Source organism: Aphelocoma coerulescens, chromosome 5, assembly GCF_041296385.1.
Source record: "Aphelocoma coerulescens isolate FSJ_1873_10779 chromosome 5, UR_Acoe_1.0, whole genome shotgun sequence".
Lineage (NCBI taxonomy): Eukaryota > Metazoa > Chordata > Aves > Passeriformes > Corvidae > Aphelocoma > Aphelocoma coerulescens.
This window is the reverse complement of record NC_091019.1, coordinates 31,700,172-31,716,818: the sequence shown is the minus strand read 5'-3', so window position 1 is coordinate 31,716,818 and position 16,647 is coordinate 31,700,172. Positions and strand designations below refer to the sequence as shown.

General features: G+C 45.5%; 1 protein-coding gene across 9 annotated transcripts in view; it reads left to right on the top strand.

The window, feature by feature from the left end:
- The window catches only part of RGS6 (regulator of G protein signaling 6), a 297,223-nt gene that overhangs the window by 237,871 nt on the left and 42,705 nt on the right, over window positions 1–16,647 (top strand). For 5 of the 9 annotated variants that reach the window (XM_069017522.1, XM_069017514.1, XM_069017515.1 and 2 more), the window contains 2 exons: window positions 7,814–7,903; window positions 15,631–15,684. In XM_069017522.1, coding sequence (XP_068873623.1) covers window positions 7,814–7,903; window positions 15,631–15,684 — 144 coding nt within the window. Of the gene's footprint in view, window positions 1–7,813; window positions 7,904–12,147; window positions 12,641–15,630; window positions 15,685–15,785; window positions 15,837–16,647 lie in introns of those variants that run through there. The other 4 variants (XM_069017516.1, XM_069017520.1, XM_069017519.1 and 1 more) reach the window with 3 other exon arrangements.

Genomic DNA, 16,647 nt, shown 5'->3' with positions numbered 1-16,647 from the left:
GAAGCGCTCTTAGTGGGGATTTGGAAACATTAACGGGAATTGGAATAAAACATACGTGTTTCCCTGCTTTCTCACCCCCACTGGTGTTTTCCCATCAAGTTCAATAAGGGCAAATGTGAAGGTCTCTTCTGCAGCTTTTTCACTGTTTGCCTCATCTCAGCGGTGCCTGCTACCAACTACTTCAACTTCCAGAGCTGAAGCAGCAATTTTTTCTAAAGTGCATTTTGGCACCATCATTTAGGTTGAATGCAGTTCATCATAATTGCTCCAAAAAAGTGTTGCATTCAGTTTTGGCACAAGTAACTGCTAAAGAGGACTAGGTCTCCTTTCCTTTCTTTGGCTTTTTGGAAGATCCTGGTGGTGGTATGGTAGGTGGTCCTGCTGGTTGAACAGGAGTCTTGAGGATGAACTGGGAAGAGTACAACCAAGTTAACAGGACACATCTCTAACAACCTGTGGATAGCAGGTTTTGCTGGCTGCAGTGTGTATGTGTGCTGGCACAGGGGTTAACCTCAGCTCCTCTGCCACAAATGTCTGTGCAGAGTAGAGGTGCTGACAGACAGGCACTAGGCTGCTGCCAAGTCTAATTGGAAGGTGCAGCAGTCACACACCATGTGCTCAGAGAAGCGTCTGCTTTCTTCTTCCCACGTCTTCTTTGTGCTATAGAGACAGCTCTTCCAAAAACAAACTCCAGGCAGGTTCTCAGCTGGCATCTCTTGCCATCCTTCCAGCAAAGGCCACAAGACCTTCACTCAGGCAGCACTCTCTCATGTGTGAATCTGCAGTAAATTCCTCCCCAGTGCCAAGCATACCGGTAGAACAAATATTAGCATTCACTGCACTATGCTGTTATGTATTTAGCTGTTTAATCTACTGCTTTACATTGCTTGTGGCCTTTTCTTCTAATGGATTTGTCTGACATGCTGCAAATCTCCTTTGCAGTTGGCCAGAGGGTTGGCTGCATGCTTGCAATACAAAAGGGGTCTCCAAATCAGCTCTCACTAATTAATACCAGGTGTTGGTGACAGGGTGAAGGAGGCCTCCAAAACAGTCCAGAAGATGTTAGTGGGATAGCTACAGCAAGGAGGGTAAAGTGGGCCCTTGCAGCTCAAGTGCATCTCCACAGCTACCTAGCCTTAGTGTAAACCCCCCAAAATGAGCTAAAAATCATGGAATAGAATCATTAAGGTTGGAAAATACCTCCAAGGTCATCAAGTACAATCTATGACGGAACACCACCATATCAATTAAATCATAGCACTAAGTGCTACCTCCATTCATTTCTTGAACACTTCCAGGGCAGGTGATTCCACTGTTTCCCTGGGCAGCTCGTTCCATTGCTTAACCACCCTTTCAGTGAAAAAATTATTCCTGATGTCCAACCTGAACCTCTGCTGGTGCAGCTTGAGGCTGTTTCTCCTCGTCCTGTCACTGGCTGCCTGGGAGAGGAGGCTGACCCCCACCTAGCTACAGTCTTCTTTCAGACAGTTGTAGAGAGTGATACGGTCTTCCCTGAGCCTCCTTTTCTCCAGGCTGAACAACCCCAGCTCCCTCGGCTGCTCCTCATATGAGTGACTTTCTAGACTGTTCACCAGTTTCGTTGCCCTTCTCTGGACATGCTCCAGCACCTCAATTTCTTTCTTGTAGAGAGGGTCTCAAAACTGGGCATGGGAATTGAGGTGTGGCTTTAGGAGTGCTGAGTACAGGGGGACAATCACTGCCCTAGTCCTGCTGGCCACACTGTTCCTGATACAGGCCAGGATGCCACTGGCACACACTGGCTCATGTTCAGCTGCTGTTGACCAGCTCTCTCAGGTACCTTTCTACCAGGCAGCTTTCCAGTCACTCATCCCCCAGCCTGTAGCACTGCATGGGGCTGTTGTGACCCAGGTGTAGGACCTGGCACTTCACCTTGCTGAACCTCATACAGTTGGCCTTGGCCCGCTGATCCAGCCTGTCCAGATCCCTCTGCAGAGCCTTCCTACCCTCCAGCAGATCAACACTTCCACCCAGCTTAGTCTCATCTGTGAACTGGCTGATGGTGCACTTGATCCCCTCATCCAAATCATCAGCAAAGACATTGAACAGGGCTGGCCTCAATACTGAGCCCTGGGGTCACCGCTGGTGACTGGCTGCCAGGATGTAACTCCATTCACTATCACTCTCTCGGCCCAGCCATTCAGACAGCAAAGAGTGCACCTCTCCAAACTGTGGGCTGCCAGCTTCTCCAGGAGAAGGCCATGGGAGACAGTATTGACAGCTTTGCTGAAGTCCAGGTAGACTAAATCCACAGCCTTTCCCTCATCCACCAGGTAGGTCACCTGGTCATAAAAAGAGATCTGGTTGGTCAGGCAGGATGTGCTTTTCCTATACCCGTGCTGGCTGGGCCCGATCACTTGGTTGTTCTGTATATGCTGTGTCATGGTAGTCAAGATGATCTGTTCCATAAATGTGCTAAATGGGAAACCTGTGCTTGGAGGGAGCAAAGAATTTGTCATTTCCCCTTATTCCCCATCATCTAAAGTTTGCCGCTATGTTTAGGCACAAACAGGGAAAAATTTCCATCAGCAAGTTCAAATTTAAGGGCTTTCTGGAATCTAGCTGGTGTTCAGAGTTCATGAGAAGATTGTGCTTGGCCTTCACAACTCCAAAAAAATCCCAAGCCTGTCACAGAATATCAGGATGGGTAAAAAACTGGTGGAATTAGGAATGGATGTTTAGCCAGCGATTCTTCTCTTATCGTATATACACAAATCAGAGGAGAGAACCACGGTTTTCTGCTAAAAAGAAATCTTTTTAACAGAGAACATAATTCCTGGGATCTACCACGTGCCTTGGGTGAGTCAGAGGTTATTATTTTTTTATCATTCAGGTTTTTTCCCACATTTTTCTTGAGTGTTCCCAAGGTCCTGTTTATCTGGCAGCTGTGCCCTCCTCAGGGTCATTGTGCTTTGACTGCAAGGGGGAAGAGAGACCTGAGATCACATTGCAGCACATCGATTTGAAGCAGGCACAGCTTTGAAATGGTTTCTGCTATCTCAGCCACCTCCCACATTCCCGTCTGGATTGCAAACTTTCCTTATTTTTTCCTCCTCCCTTTCCCCTCTTGTCAGGAATAATTTACAAAGCCTGTCCTTCATCTCTTTTGAAAGGTAAAGCTTGTGGAAGGAAAATAGCCAAGAGATGCTGAACCTTATCAGGGTTTATTTCCCTGCACTTAAGCTGTCAGCTCTCAGGGGTGGGATCTCCTGTTGATTTCACACAGTTGTCAAAGAGAATTTTTTTGTGATTTAGCTCATTGGTTCCTTTTTTTCTAGAAGGGGCATTTCCCCCTTTTAAATGTACTGTTTGTTCTTCTTTATATTGTGTAATGGTGTGGCAAGTGGAATGGTTATGCTGTCTGAAGTGTAACTCTAGTGACAGAAGACTAGGTACAGAGAGTGTGCTCAGTGAAGCTGGACAGCCCCCAGGACCACTGCGTATTTTTCCCCATGGTGGAGGAGGTGTGATTCAGGTGCATAAGCACAAAAGAGGGTCTGCCTTTTTCTCACGACAAGATGCAGGCAGATCTCATTGCCTCTGTTGCCTTGGTTCAAGACCTGGGAAACAACAGTAATGAGGGCGTTTGATAGCAAACCTGCACTGCTTGCAGGAGTCTTGTAAGGGAATTGTTTGCTTCCTGGAGATGAAATCCACTGCACTTACAAAAGCAGGTTCTTGTGTCACCCTCCATGTTAGACTGACATTTCCCAATATGCATCCATTGTCACAGGGGAGCATCACTACAGCCAGCACTGATCAACAGCATGTTGTGTGAGGGACTGAGTGACTGGTCAGCTCAAAACACCAGGTTGCCAGGGCTCCCTCATACATGTCAAGTCAGTCCCTGTCTCCGCTTGCAGCTGCTACTGCAGTGGCCTGAGATGGCAGCTTGGTGCTCAGAAAGAGCTGGCAAGGCTGCAGGGGAGACCAGTGGGACACGTGATGCCTGTCAACTGCTGGCCAAATCTTGAAAGGCTTTTTTTTCCTGCCTTTTATCTGGTTTTATAAGCTACCTTGTTTAATGGTTTAATAGATCACTTGGGCAATTTTGTTAGATGATTGTTTTCAATCCTCGGGTTTGCAATGTAACTCCCTAAAGAATTGCTGTCTTAGGAATGGAGGAGGGAGCTGCGAGACTGAGCCATGCTTGGGAAGCAGCACACAGCAATAGCTGGGAGAGGCTGCACTGCCTAGATGAAATGGTTCTCCTGCTCTTGTGCAGATAGGGCACAGGAACTTCCTATAGCACTTGTAAAGAAGTGTTGCAGTGATAATTCTGGACAGACTGCTCACAGTGCAAGAGACTGGAATGCCCAGAGCTGCAGCTGCATAGTTAAAAATTACATGGGTAGTGCATTTACTTTTTGTATTTAGGGAACCAGCAGTAGTGAGCTCATTACCCTGTAATAAGCAACTTAACAAAATGGAGAATTATCTCAGTATAAGGATGGAAAGGCTCAAATTTCTTACCAGCACTGTCAGGTATGTCAGGGAGATTGTGTATGTTTATAAAGTCCATTGCACTGGGAGATTTCAGCCTTTAATGTGGGTGTCCTTTCTCCCCACCATGTGACAAAAAGGCGGAAAAAAATAGCTCCTCAGTAAAATAAGAAGTGAGAGACCAGTGGGTTGCAATGATCCAAAGTGAGCTAAAAATCCATGACAGAGAAGGACAAGACAATTTGCACAAGTTGCACAGAGCAGCTAAATCCAAGTCCACACCTCTGCCTGTTACTCAGGTTTCCACAAAAGAATATGGTCAGTTGTTAGACCTCCAGTAGCTTTCAGTGTATTTAGGAAATGAGGAGCTGCTAAACACTAGCTGTAGGTTCTCCCTAGGAAGTTGCAGATTCTAGAAAGCATAACAGAAAATAGCTTGGTGGCAAAAAACAGAGTAGGCTAAAGATCAAAACAAATGTCCCAGCCACTGGCGCTTCCTGTCCTGCAGCTAGATTTGTTGTGTAAGTGGGCCAGACACACACCGCAGCCACAATTTTAGCAGAAATCTTCATGGTGCAGTCTCAGTGGGGATTTTGACTCTAGCAATGCAAGCTGTCCTCTACTGTTGCAAATTGGAAGGCAGTCTTTGCTGATCTGAGCAACTGGCTCAGACTTCCAGTAGGTGCTTCAGAAATGCAGGGTTGTAAAATAAATTACTAGCGTATCATTCATGCCTTCAGTCCAGAGCTTCTTGAAAGCAAGCCCTTTGAATTCTTACAATTAAAAAGTAAAGTTTGCTTCTGAAGTTATGCATGTCCCTCCTTTTCCTATGCCCAAGCTTCTTTCTTCATTAGCATTCAAAGCCTAGGAATTCCCTGTTTGATTATATCTTCGGTGAACAGCTGAAAGGTAGTGGTGTTGCTGTTTAGTGATTCCAAGATGTGAAAAGCAGAGAAAATGCTTCATACCAATTAGCTACTGCAGTGGCATCAGGGCGGTGGCTGTGCAATAGTCCTATTGCAGGGAAGGGATTCAGTTAAGAAGTCAGCTTGTGGTTTATTTCATCTCAGGATCAAAGTAATTTTTTCTGCTTCTGACCGCCAAATATTGAGTTTATATTGTTTTAAGGTCAAATACCTGAAGTCGTCTTGACATGAGCAAGAACGATAGTTGTCGCTGGCATGCAGGTGGGTCATATGGCCAGTCTCGTGTATTCTCCTTTGCCTCATTGTGTGGCAATGAAAACTGGATGTTATTTTCCAAAAATGTTATCATCAAGTTTCAGACCAGACCTAGTTGTCTGACCACAGGTAAAAGAAACCATTTGGAGCCCAAAGACAGTAAAAAAATTAATGACATCTAGAAAAATGTTAATATAAATATCCCTGTCACCCACCACATTGCCTCAGCCACAGCACCTTCCTGCCCACCTCAGCACCTCTCCCACCAGCACCCTGCATGTATTGGATGCTGCAAAGAGAACCACTAAGAGAATGAAGGCTCTGGAGATCCCTCAGGCCTTTGATGGGCTGTTGATGGGCTACAAGGTGCCCACTTACTGATTAGTCTCCTCATGGTCCTGGAAAAGCACCAGTTAGGTGGGTTTGTTTCCCAGGTAGTTACGAAGAACTCATTAGGAGGACGTGGAGTCTTCTTGGAAACCTTAAGACTACAGGTGAACTGGTTGAGGTGTGGTTGGGTTTAAATGAACTGAGTCCTGAGTTTATGCTAATTGAAGTATTTAAGAGAGAACTGATGTTGAAAATCCTTATTCACACGAGAGAATCATATCCATGATGTGCATTATTTTCCCTCTTCTTGTCTTAGGGCGTACTTGGCTCATTCTGTCCTGCATAAATAGAACAAATGTCCCACAGCTGGATGTCAATTCTCATGGCAATGCTGTACATGAGGAATATGAAACTGTGCCCTACCATGTGTTTTTTCTGAAGCAAGAAGGGTGGCGGTTGCTAAATGGCTTTATATGAACGGTTCTATTGCAAAATCTTGTGCTGTCCTCTGGATAGGTAGAGCTGCACAAATGAGGATCTGTCAAGAATAAAAGCAAGTATGGAAATTAACCAGTAAAAATTGTTCCACACTAGGATGTAGCTCAAAGGATACATTTGTGCTGTGTCAAAGAAAAACCAGTGGCCCTCATCAGACTACACCAAATAGTGTAAGAAAGCTGAATTAAGCAGTTCTTCTGTGTATAGATGGGTCATTGCTAATTACCCATGATGGTGAAGATAAGGGAATTCTGCTTGGCTTGTTAACACACTGAAATAAGCTATGCGACTTCTGTCTGGTTTGGCTCTTCTAAAGTTTCATGTACAATGGCTTTAGGGCAGGAGAGAATATTTCACATTGTATAATTAACTATAGATAAAACTGCTCATTAACTCTATAAAAGTGCTTCCTTGGGCAAAGTCTAAAAGAAAGGTCCAAGGTGCCTGTTTTCCTCTTGAGCTCCTTTACTGTGTTCTCAGTCATTATTTGGTCAAAGTATTTTGATTTGATTTTCTTGGTGCTTGGGATAATATCTTTTGTAAATCCAGGGATAACCAGGAGAAAAGCTGACTGTGTTAAGGGATTCTCAGCAGGAAAGTAAAGCTTAGCAAGGAAATAGAAAATGGTATGTATTAAGTTCTGCTGCAATGAAACACTACTTTGTAAGTTTGAAGATACACATAGTAAGTGCTCTCAGAGCAAACTGGTAACAGTGCATACAAGAGAGAGACTCATCCAATGTAACTTTATACGTATGATGTAGCCATCCACATCTGAGCTAGTCATATAACCTCCTGAATAGTCACCACAGATACGGGCTTTTTCATGACACTAACATGTTGGCTTGCTTGAGTGCATGTCTAAAGTGGACATAAAATGTGTCCAAGTATCAGTTCCCCTCCATGAACAGGAGGGGAATGCTGGGTGATTGTTCCAGTATCTGTAAGTGGTGAAACGAAACCTAATCTATGAGAAAATTTCTGGTTTTTATTTCTTCTTTCCAGGGTAGGCACTTTCTTATAATCTGGGGACGTCAGAGAGTTGCAGTCTTTGCAGAACAATCCTGATGAGTGAATAATATGTGCCCGCCTTTGGGGTGAGGGCCATCTCTTTTGTGTTCGTACAGCTCCAGGCACAGCAGGGTCCTGCCCCAGGATGGACCTCATGTACACTACCACAACACAGATAATCAATAATAGCAGACTTAATTAGAACTTTGATCAGTCTCTCTTCCTTCCCATTCTCTGTGTTTTAAGTCCCTGTGATGTCTAAATGAGGTTTGATAACAATTCTCTTTCTCTCGTTTCCCGCCGTCCCACAGGAGCACATTTACAAGCTGATGAAGAGTGACAGCTACGCGCGCTTTCTGCGTTCGAACGCTTACCAGGACTTGCTGCTGGCGAAGAAGAAGGTATCTGTTGGAAAGGACATGCCTGCATCTCTTAGCACCTCTTGATTCTCGCCTGCTGCTTGCTGCTAGTGTGAAAGTGAAAATATTGTTTCCTTTTTTTTTCCTTTAAGAAGAGAATGAGCACTTTTGTCATCTTCACTGGGGGCATGGCATCCTTGTGCACAGCCTCAGCATGAGTTTTGGGGGAAACATGGTGACCCAAGGTAAAAGTAATATGGAAAGGTGTTTGTCTTGCACAGTTGTCTCCCAAACTCAGTGCAGACAATACAAATTGTATTGCCTCCTTCTCATGGAAAGATAGTGTGTGATATGAGAAGCAGAACGCATCAATCTATTCATTACTGGTGCAAAATTCACCTGTTGAGGTTTTCACCTCCCTAGTCTCACCATGTGATATTCCCTTTGGATGCCTTATCTAGAGATCCCCCTGCAGCAATTCCCATACTCCTTTCCCTTGCTTTTGCCTCCCCAGAGTTGTTTCCTTTTCCTCAGAGATAGGAAATAATTGCAATGCATGTAGTAATCAAGAATTCCAGCCACTCTCACAGGAAGTCTGGGTTTGAGCCTTCTTAGCATTTTTGGTATCTGCATGAGCTCTGCCAGCACCATGATTCTGTCAGGAGGCTCCAGATCAGGGTAGCAAAGGAGTGGTTACATAGAGTTACAGCTCCCATCCCCAAGTCCCTTCTTTCCAAGGGGTCTAGGAGATAACCTACTGATTTCTGCATTTGTGGCTGTGCTCAAATGCTTCCTGCAACTCCTGACTAATTCCCATAGCTCTGTGTGTGTCTGTGTGCATGTGCATGCCATGTACACGTGTATATGTCTCACTTGCATTTGGCTCCCAGGACTGTACATAAACTGACTCCTGACTCCTGCAGCCTGAGCATGTGGTTTCCCATCACCATCTTCCCTGCTGTTTTTCTGCTGCATTCTCTGTGTGCTGCCAAATTACATTGCATCGGCACAATACAATGAAATCCCAGTGGTATTTTTGTCCTGATTGTCATTGTGTGCCTTAAAAGCATGCATATGGTGACAAAAGGAGACAAGCCCCTCTGTCTGCTGTGCCTGAGACTACTGGCAGGTGGATTAGGGAAAGGTAGTGGAGGGCAGCAGTCAGTCTTCTGTTTCAAAATGTCTCGTCTGTGACAGCATAAATCAGTGCTGCTTACATTTAGAAGGGTTAGACCTGACTTAGTTCAGAGGCTGGAAATGAAGGAGGTGCGAGGCAAAGTTTTCTGATGGTATAAACCATAAAAGCCTCTGCCATCTCCCTACCCCCAGCAGCTTATGGTCTCCCCAGCCCACAGTCTCCATTGAACACATGGGAGTTCATGTGCTTGAGAGACAGGAGAGCTTTCTCCTCCCAGCTAAACTCATTCAAACCAAAGGTTTATTTTTTTGCAATCCTTGTTTGCTGTCAGATCAAGCCCTGGATGTGTCAGCATGACATCCTCATCCCCCTGCAAACTGCCGCAGGAGCAGGTTTTGGTGTCATGTTAACGCAGCCGTGAAAGTAAGAATCAAGTTTCTTTAAGAAAGAGCTGTGGGTGCATGAGTAAACATATGAAGGCACAAAAAAGGCAGCAGTAGATCTGCGCAGATGCGCTGTTGATCAGCTTCACATTATGCAGGAGGGGAGTTGGTGCTGCTCCAGAGTCTGTAAGGCTCTTTGCAACCACATTGCATTGTGTTGTGCAAGTGAATGTTTTGGAAACAGTGTAGGTACAGAGATGATGATAGAAAGAATGTGACATTTCTATAGGCTGAGCTACGTGGTCCAATCTTTAGGACCTTTGGTGAAGCTTTGAGAGGCATCCTTTTAAAATTCCTCTAAATAGCTGGAAAGCAAGGGAGGAAAAGAGGAATGCAGTAGCATATCAGAGCCTGCATAGATGGAGGATTTGGTTTAGAGCCGGCAAACAAAGTCCTGGATTCAATGATGTGAATAGAAATTCACTGCAGTTCTTTAAGTTGTGACGAGTACATCTCTCTGAGGCATGTCTTTCCCCAGAGTCATTATCCTCACATGGCTTGTATACCACACTGATATGACATAGCTAACTTTCATTACTGAAAATAAGTTCTGTCAGAAGCACAGCATGATGGACGTGGGGTAAAAGAGTTGCTTGCACTAAGCAAATGAACTATGGCTTCAGATTCCCACATTCATGTTTTGTGGGTAAATTTGTGTTATTTGGGATCTTTTGCCCTCCAGCACTGGGTTATGGCAAACTGAGAGGGCAGGAAAAAGGGAAAGGCAGACTGTGTAGCTAGAGCACAGAACTGGGAACCATAAAATCCATATGCTTCCCCTGGTTACCCCACTTAACTTCTTGTGTGAGCTTGGGGAAAAAAGTTCAACTTTGCCTGCTGTATATCCTCCTCTTTTTCAAAGGACAATGATGATAGTGACCTGCTCAGCAGAGAGATGCCACAGCTTGATTAGTGCTTCAAAACATGCTTCATATTTCTGGTATTTGTAAAATACCGTAAATTTGAAGAGTTACCTTCTTCCACACCATACAATAACCACAGATGTGGGAGCTTCCCCTCCCTGCTCTGGGAGTGCAGTAATGGAGGGGAAGAAGGGAGAAGAAATTATGGGTCAGGATTGAGATAAAATGACAGAATTATGAGGGGAACATATTGTTCACACCACTAACTGATGCAAGACAGCAGACATAGGCTGTGTACAGACCAGACATACATACTTTGTTAATCCATTTTAGATGTCTTTTCCCCCATTCTTCCCAGTGTCATTATTGCAAGTAACCACAGTATTATTGGCCTCAATCCTGCAGATTCATGGTGCTCAGCAGGGAACATGAGGTTGGCCTCCAGCAAGGGTGTGATTGGAAGCAGTGAGCTGCAGAGGGGAAAAACTGGGTGTAGCTTTCTGCCTTGAACAGAAGGCCTCCTCCTTGCCAAGCTGGAGAAGAGGAGGGATGAGAGCACAGCCCTATCCTCAGGAGGAATGGCCATATGCCCAGCCCAACTTGAGCTCTGGGCCTCCATTCCCAGGCCCCCTCTGCAGCAGGTAGAAATCACGGATCTGCTGAAAGCGTCTGGCTCAGCAGCGAAGGGCTGGATGTGCTGAGATCCCCGAGCGACTCACTGCGTTTTATTTGTGTATCTAAGCAATACGCCCCACTGATGCTGCACAGAGTCAAGCACTGACCTGCTCCTGTTTCTGCTAATATGCACCTTGCTGCAGGGTACCTTACAGCAGGTAATCACTGCTGCACTGCCCTCCAGCCCTTCTCCACGATAGCCAAAATGGTGGCTGGATGTCCTTAGACAGCAGTGATCCACCCGTCAGGACAAGTGTTGTGACGAACCTCCTCAGTCAAGGCAAGGAGGCATTTTGGAAGGGTGACTTGGCTGCAGAGCAGGGGTTTATTCTCTGGGGAAAGAGCAGTGCAGATTAGTTAGTGCACCATGGAAGGGGATGCAAGCGCACAGGAACTTTTGTTAATGGTGAAGAAGCAGCCAGACGTGCTCTGCTAGTTATTTTTGCAGAGAAGGGAGCAAAAGGAACAGAAAAGACCTCGAGGTACTTTCCATTACTCACCGTAAAGGTGAAACAGTGACATTGGTTGGCATCTCTGCATTAGCTGAAGCGGCAGCTGAACTGTCACGGTGCTGGTGTTCATGTCAGTTTAGCATGGGGTGGCTTCCTGCTATCCGGCCCTGCCCGTAAGCAGGGAAGCATCCTGGAAAGGCAGCCACAGCTGTAGTGCAGACAGGCTGCGAAGCTATGGGAGTGAGCCCTGCGGCATTGAGGGAAGAGCAGGTTGGTATTTTCTTGGTTTAGAGCATTGTTTTGCTCTCCAGCTGGTTCAGAGAAGTGTGAATTCACCGTGGTCCTGTTCAAATGAACACACAATATATGCAAAATACTCCGGCCACTTGGTGGCACTGTACATGCCCTTTCTCACTTTGGACAGGTAGATGTGACTGCCTTAGAAGCCCAGGACCTGCTCCTGGCCTTTTCTGCACCCAAGGTCAGGGATGTTATTATCCTTTGTTTTTATCTGATGCCATTCCCTCTGGAACACATTATTTTTCGCCAAGTTAAAGTTCAAAATAAACCCCACTTCACACCCCAAAGTCTCATACCAAAATAAAGGATTCAATAGCCAACAAAATAAATCCAGGGAGGGAGGGAGGTAGAGAATTTTGCAGACCTTACGTTCAGAAGACCAAGTTTCTGTATGTATTTCCCTATCCCTTTTCAGATCCCTGGCAAGAAGATACTAGCAAGGGGATACTTAACGGCTTCATGCCATGAGGAACAGGCTGCATTTTCAGCACACGCCTTTTGAAGCATTGCTTTTAACCAGACCCCCTGTGCCAACTGCTCTGTATTGTCCAGGAAGGTTCCTATTGCGGATTATGCCTCCTTCTCAGTCCCATCAGGGCACACATGTCCAGTTTGATTCAGTCGCAGGACTTGCCTTGAATCTTGTAAAGATGTTGAGCAATTTTCTCATAATTATTTTTAATAGTCAGTGTCAGCTGGTTAAGTTTTCTTCTACTTAATCTCCATTCAAGCAGAATCTACACAAAGGAACTTAAAGTTTGGATGGCTGGGTAAATGATTAATCAAGAAAAAAAAAAGGAAAATTTGAAGGAGCTAGTCAATAATTAGTGAATGGCTTCTATGTGGTGAGCTCTATTTTTATGTATCTGCCTGGGCTGAAGGGTTTTCATCTGCAGCAAGGATGGTTGTTTCATATTTTATCCAAATGCATATGTCCTTTGCCATTAGCTGATGGAGTCTGTTGGTGTACTTACTGACAAAGATTGCATTTTTTGCACCTGGGAGGACTACATGACCTGGCTTGCACATGAGTTTCTCTGCCTTCACCCCTTTGCACACACAGTGTATGTTTGGGCAAAGGCTGCTGTGGTGCTGCAGCAGGAATGGCTCCAGGGTGCACACCCCAGGTCTGTTCCCAGGACTGGGATAGGTGTGACTCGGTCTTTCTATTCTTTTTTTTTTTTTTTTTTGCACTTTGTTATTTTTAAATTTCCTTCATCTGGTGTGCAAGGCAGCCTCCCCAGCTCAGCACCGTGCTGGAGAGCTGTGGGCAGGCGTTCCCTGCACGGCAGGCTGCCAGCCACATGGGCAAGCAGACAGGAAGAGCCAGCGAGCTGTACAGCCAGCACCCACACCCACGGACATTCAAACTGCTCAAGCAAGCTCATCACTCTGCAGCCAGCCTGCCTCAGCTGCTTTTTATTTTACTAGAAAATGTCATGCTTTGACTCAGAGCTGGATGCTATGGGGATGAGCTTTCCACGCATCCAGCTGGTCTCAGCCTGCCACCGCCATGCCAAATGTGCAGAGTGACTGCAAATCGTGCTTTGCAAGGTGCTTCTGTGAGACACTGTCGGTGCTCTCTCTGGCTGCTTTCCCACATGTCTTCAGCTGTGGTAGGCAGCAAACAGCCTTGCGTGGGGCCCCTGTGCCAGATAAGCTCTCAGCACCTCAGCAAGGTGCTCATGATCTTTAAAGACCACCATCCTACCTTTCTGCTGGGTGGGAAGGTGGATCACCTTGCCAATAGAAAAAACAGACACTAAATTTTGACAGTGAGTGCAGGGGTGCAGTGTGACCAGTATAGCAGCTCGTTCTCCTTTGACCCCAATGCACACCAGAGCTCCACTTCAAAGTGCAGTTGGGTCAGACACTGATTTTCCAGCCTGCAGCAATGTGATGCTGCAGACTTCGAGTGCCTTACTCCCCTAAGGAGCCTTGCAGTACACTCAGTCTTTTGTTCAGGTATTTCTTCTCCTGAAATTGTGTTTTTAACTTGGCTGCTGGTGGGTCTTGCCACCCATGCAGGAGACTAGTGCAGAGGCCCAGTGCCCTGCTGTCCTCAGTCCTGCTCACTGGTATGTGTTCAGCTGAAGTGTCAGGAATGCAGCTTCTCTCTGTCACCTCTGCTGCCTCGGTGTGTGGGGACACCTCTGAGGCTATTTCCAAGAGGGAATCTGTGACACTCTGAGCACTTGCACGGCTCTAGTACTCAGCCAAAGAGTGAGGCTGATGTTTCTTTCCCCTTTCCTCTCCTCTCACATGCAAGGAGAGGCAACTAACCCTTGGGTTAGTGCGTGTTAAATACTCCTTTGGGGAACATTGGACTGGGTACATTACTGTTTTCCTGCCAGCCGGGAAGGCTGCTTTATTGCTTGGCTCCATCCTCTGTGTGGGCTAAAATGACACGCCTCTAGTGTTCACTTTTGATACCACTTTTGGGACATCAGAGCTGGTGCTGTGGCTTCCTCGAATGGTTGTAAGTGTGGAGGTTGCTTGTTGCTTTCTTCTGGATAAAGAATATTGCTTGTCTTAAAAGAGCCTTATGTTTTGATCTCATCTTTGGTGATGCAGCAGGGACGATCTGCCCCATCTTTCCATGGGATGCTTAAGACTAACCTTGTAGACATCAGAGAGCTGTGAAAGCTGTGATAAACATGCAGAAGAATCAAAAGGCTTTGCCTAGACTCAGCTACACGAGTTCTCATCCAATTTATCTGGTATGGTTTTGGCTTCTTTATGTCTTCTCTATCTGATTTTTGCACTGGTGCTTTGTCCTGGGGGTTGTTACTGCAGCTGAATCTGCAATAGATGATATGTCAGGTATGTGCCTCTCCAGTGCAGTTCTTATTTCCAGTGCACCGTCAAGCACCATCATTACTGTGGTTTTCCCTCACATGTAGCTCCTTATTCCCTTCATGGCAGTTTTACTTCCATCTTACCACCCCCATTTTGCTGGCTCACCACATTAAAATAAGTGTCTCTCCTGGAAATCAGCAGTGCCCACAGCTTTCTGACTGCAATAAGCTTTCTTTTGTATCATTGAGTTTCCTCTCTTCTCTATAACAATTTTTTCTCTTAGATATTCCAGCAAATATGCCAATAAATTATTTAGTTCTTCCTTGTTAGTGGCGATTAGATCTCCCTTATGCCAAATGAACGAAGTGCTGCAGTGAGCAACCTTCTCAGGGATATGTTAATAAAGCCATGATGCACATGCTTGTCTTCTCACAGTGCAATTGAATGTCTTTTTGCATATGAATAGTCCCGTACTCAGTGCCCCAAAGTGGCCTGTATCTTTCCGTTGCCTTGCAAAGACATGCATATGCTGTCTTGTGTTTTGTTGTAGCCAAACTTACTGGAAATACGCCTCTATCCTTTGGATAAATAGGAGAGTGTAGATTCACTGGCAAAGAGTCCAGTGGTTTTCTTCCAGTGCTGTATTCACTCACACATTGCTTTTTAATACTGTGAAAGCTACTGTGGTTTTTTTTTCATCTCTCTACACAAGTAGCTGGGAGCCTCCGATAGCTGTTTGGCAGATGTTAACCAGAATCAGACATCCCAGCTAGAACAGCAACAGAAGGAAAATTCAGTGAACAAGAAATCAATACCAAGAGCTGTAAGACACAGCAATGCACAGACATATATGAACCATTCAAAAAACTCACAGGAGAAAAGTGACTTTCTCTGAGAATAAAAGTACTGATTTTTCTCATTCTTTAAGGCATTTTGATTTCTTATGTTTGCTGTTGCAAACATTGATTTCTGCTTTTTACATTTTTTTACAACTTTTTCTTCTTGCTGCTTCCTTATATTTTGCTGCTGTTTTGAAAGACTGCATTTAAGCTGAAAGGTTTTTTTCTGTATTTTTATCATATTTTTGTTCCCTGTTAAGCCAGAGAATGAGCAAGGTCGTAGAACTTCTCTAGAAAAGTTCACTCGCAGCGTGGTAAGTTCCTTTTCTTTTCCCTCCTCCCTTTCCTCAGAACTTCATTTTCAGTTGGGGGAAATGTGGATGCTTGACTTTTTATCTCATCCTTTATTTTGCAGCTAGCATCTTTGCAGCTACTCTCTTAATACCATAGCTCATCTAAATAGTAGCTCTAAAGGAGGGACTGGGGGGGAGGGAGGGGCAGGGGGGGAGAAATGGCATAATGCTCATTCTAGCTTATCATCATTGCAAAAGCAAATTGATTTTTGTCTAAAATTAAATGCAAATTTTTTGCTACATTCCTACTACAGTTTTTGTTGTGGCTTTTCCTTGCACAATGAAGTAGAAGAGCATGGTTCTCATAGCTCCATTGCAACAGTATCCGTACGGTTCCATCATGCATGGATAATGATAGTGTCACATACATATCCACCCACAGCACTGCAGCCTCTTCCTCCTTGCCCCCATCTGTCAGTGATCTTGTAAGTAGTGATGTGCGATACCCTTTGCCTCGTTCATGATACTGGTACCGGAAAAGGAGCACAGTCACAGCAAGAAACATAACACTGTTAAACCTTCTAGACAAGGGGACAGCGGAACCTCAAGGGCAGCGGGCAGATGTCCTCCATCTTTTGTTCTTCATCAGTCTCCAACCTCCAGCTGGTCTGTCCAGAGCTTGGACAAGACCTGCTTGTCCCACTTGCTTTCAGGGATCTGTCTGTGCAGCAATTTTTCTACAGAACAGGAAAAGCAGGGAGAGGGGGCAGGACCAGAGGCAGATACTGCAAGTGGAGTGGAGTAGCAGGGGTACTGGGCAGCACAGGCTGTGTTTTGAACGGCATCAAAAGCAGCGTGACCAACAGATTGTGAGAGGGGATTCTGCCCCTCTACTCTGCTCTCATGAGACCCCACCTGGAGTGTTGCATGCAGCTCCAGAGTCCCCAGGACAGCAAAGACATCGACCAAATCCAGAGAAGGCCC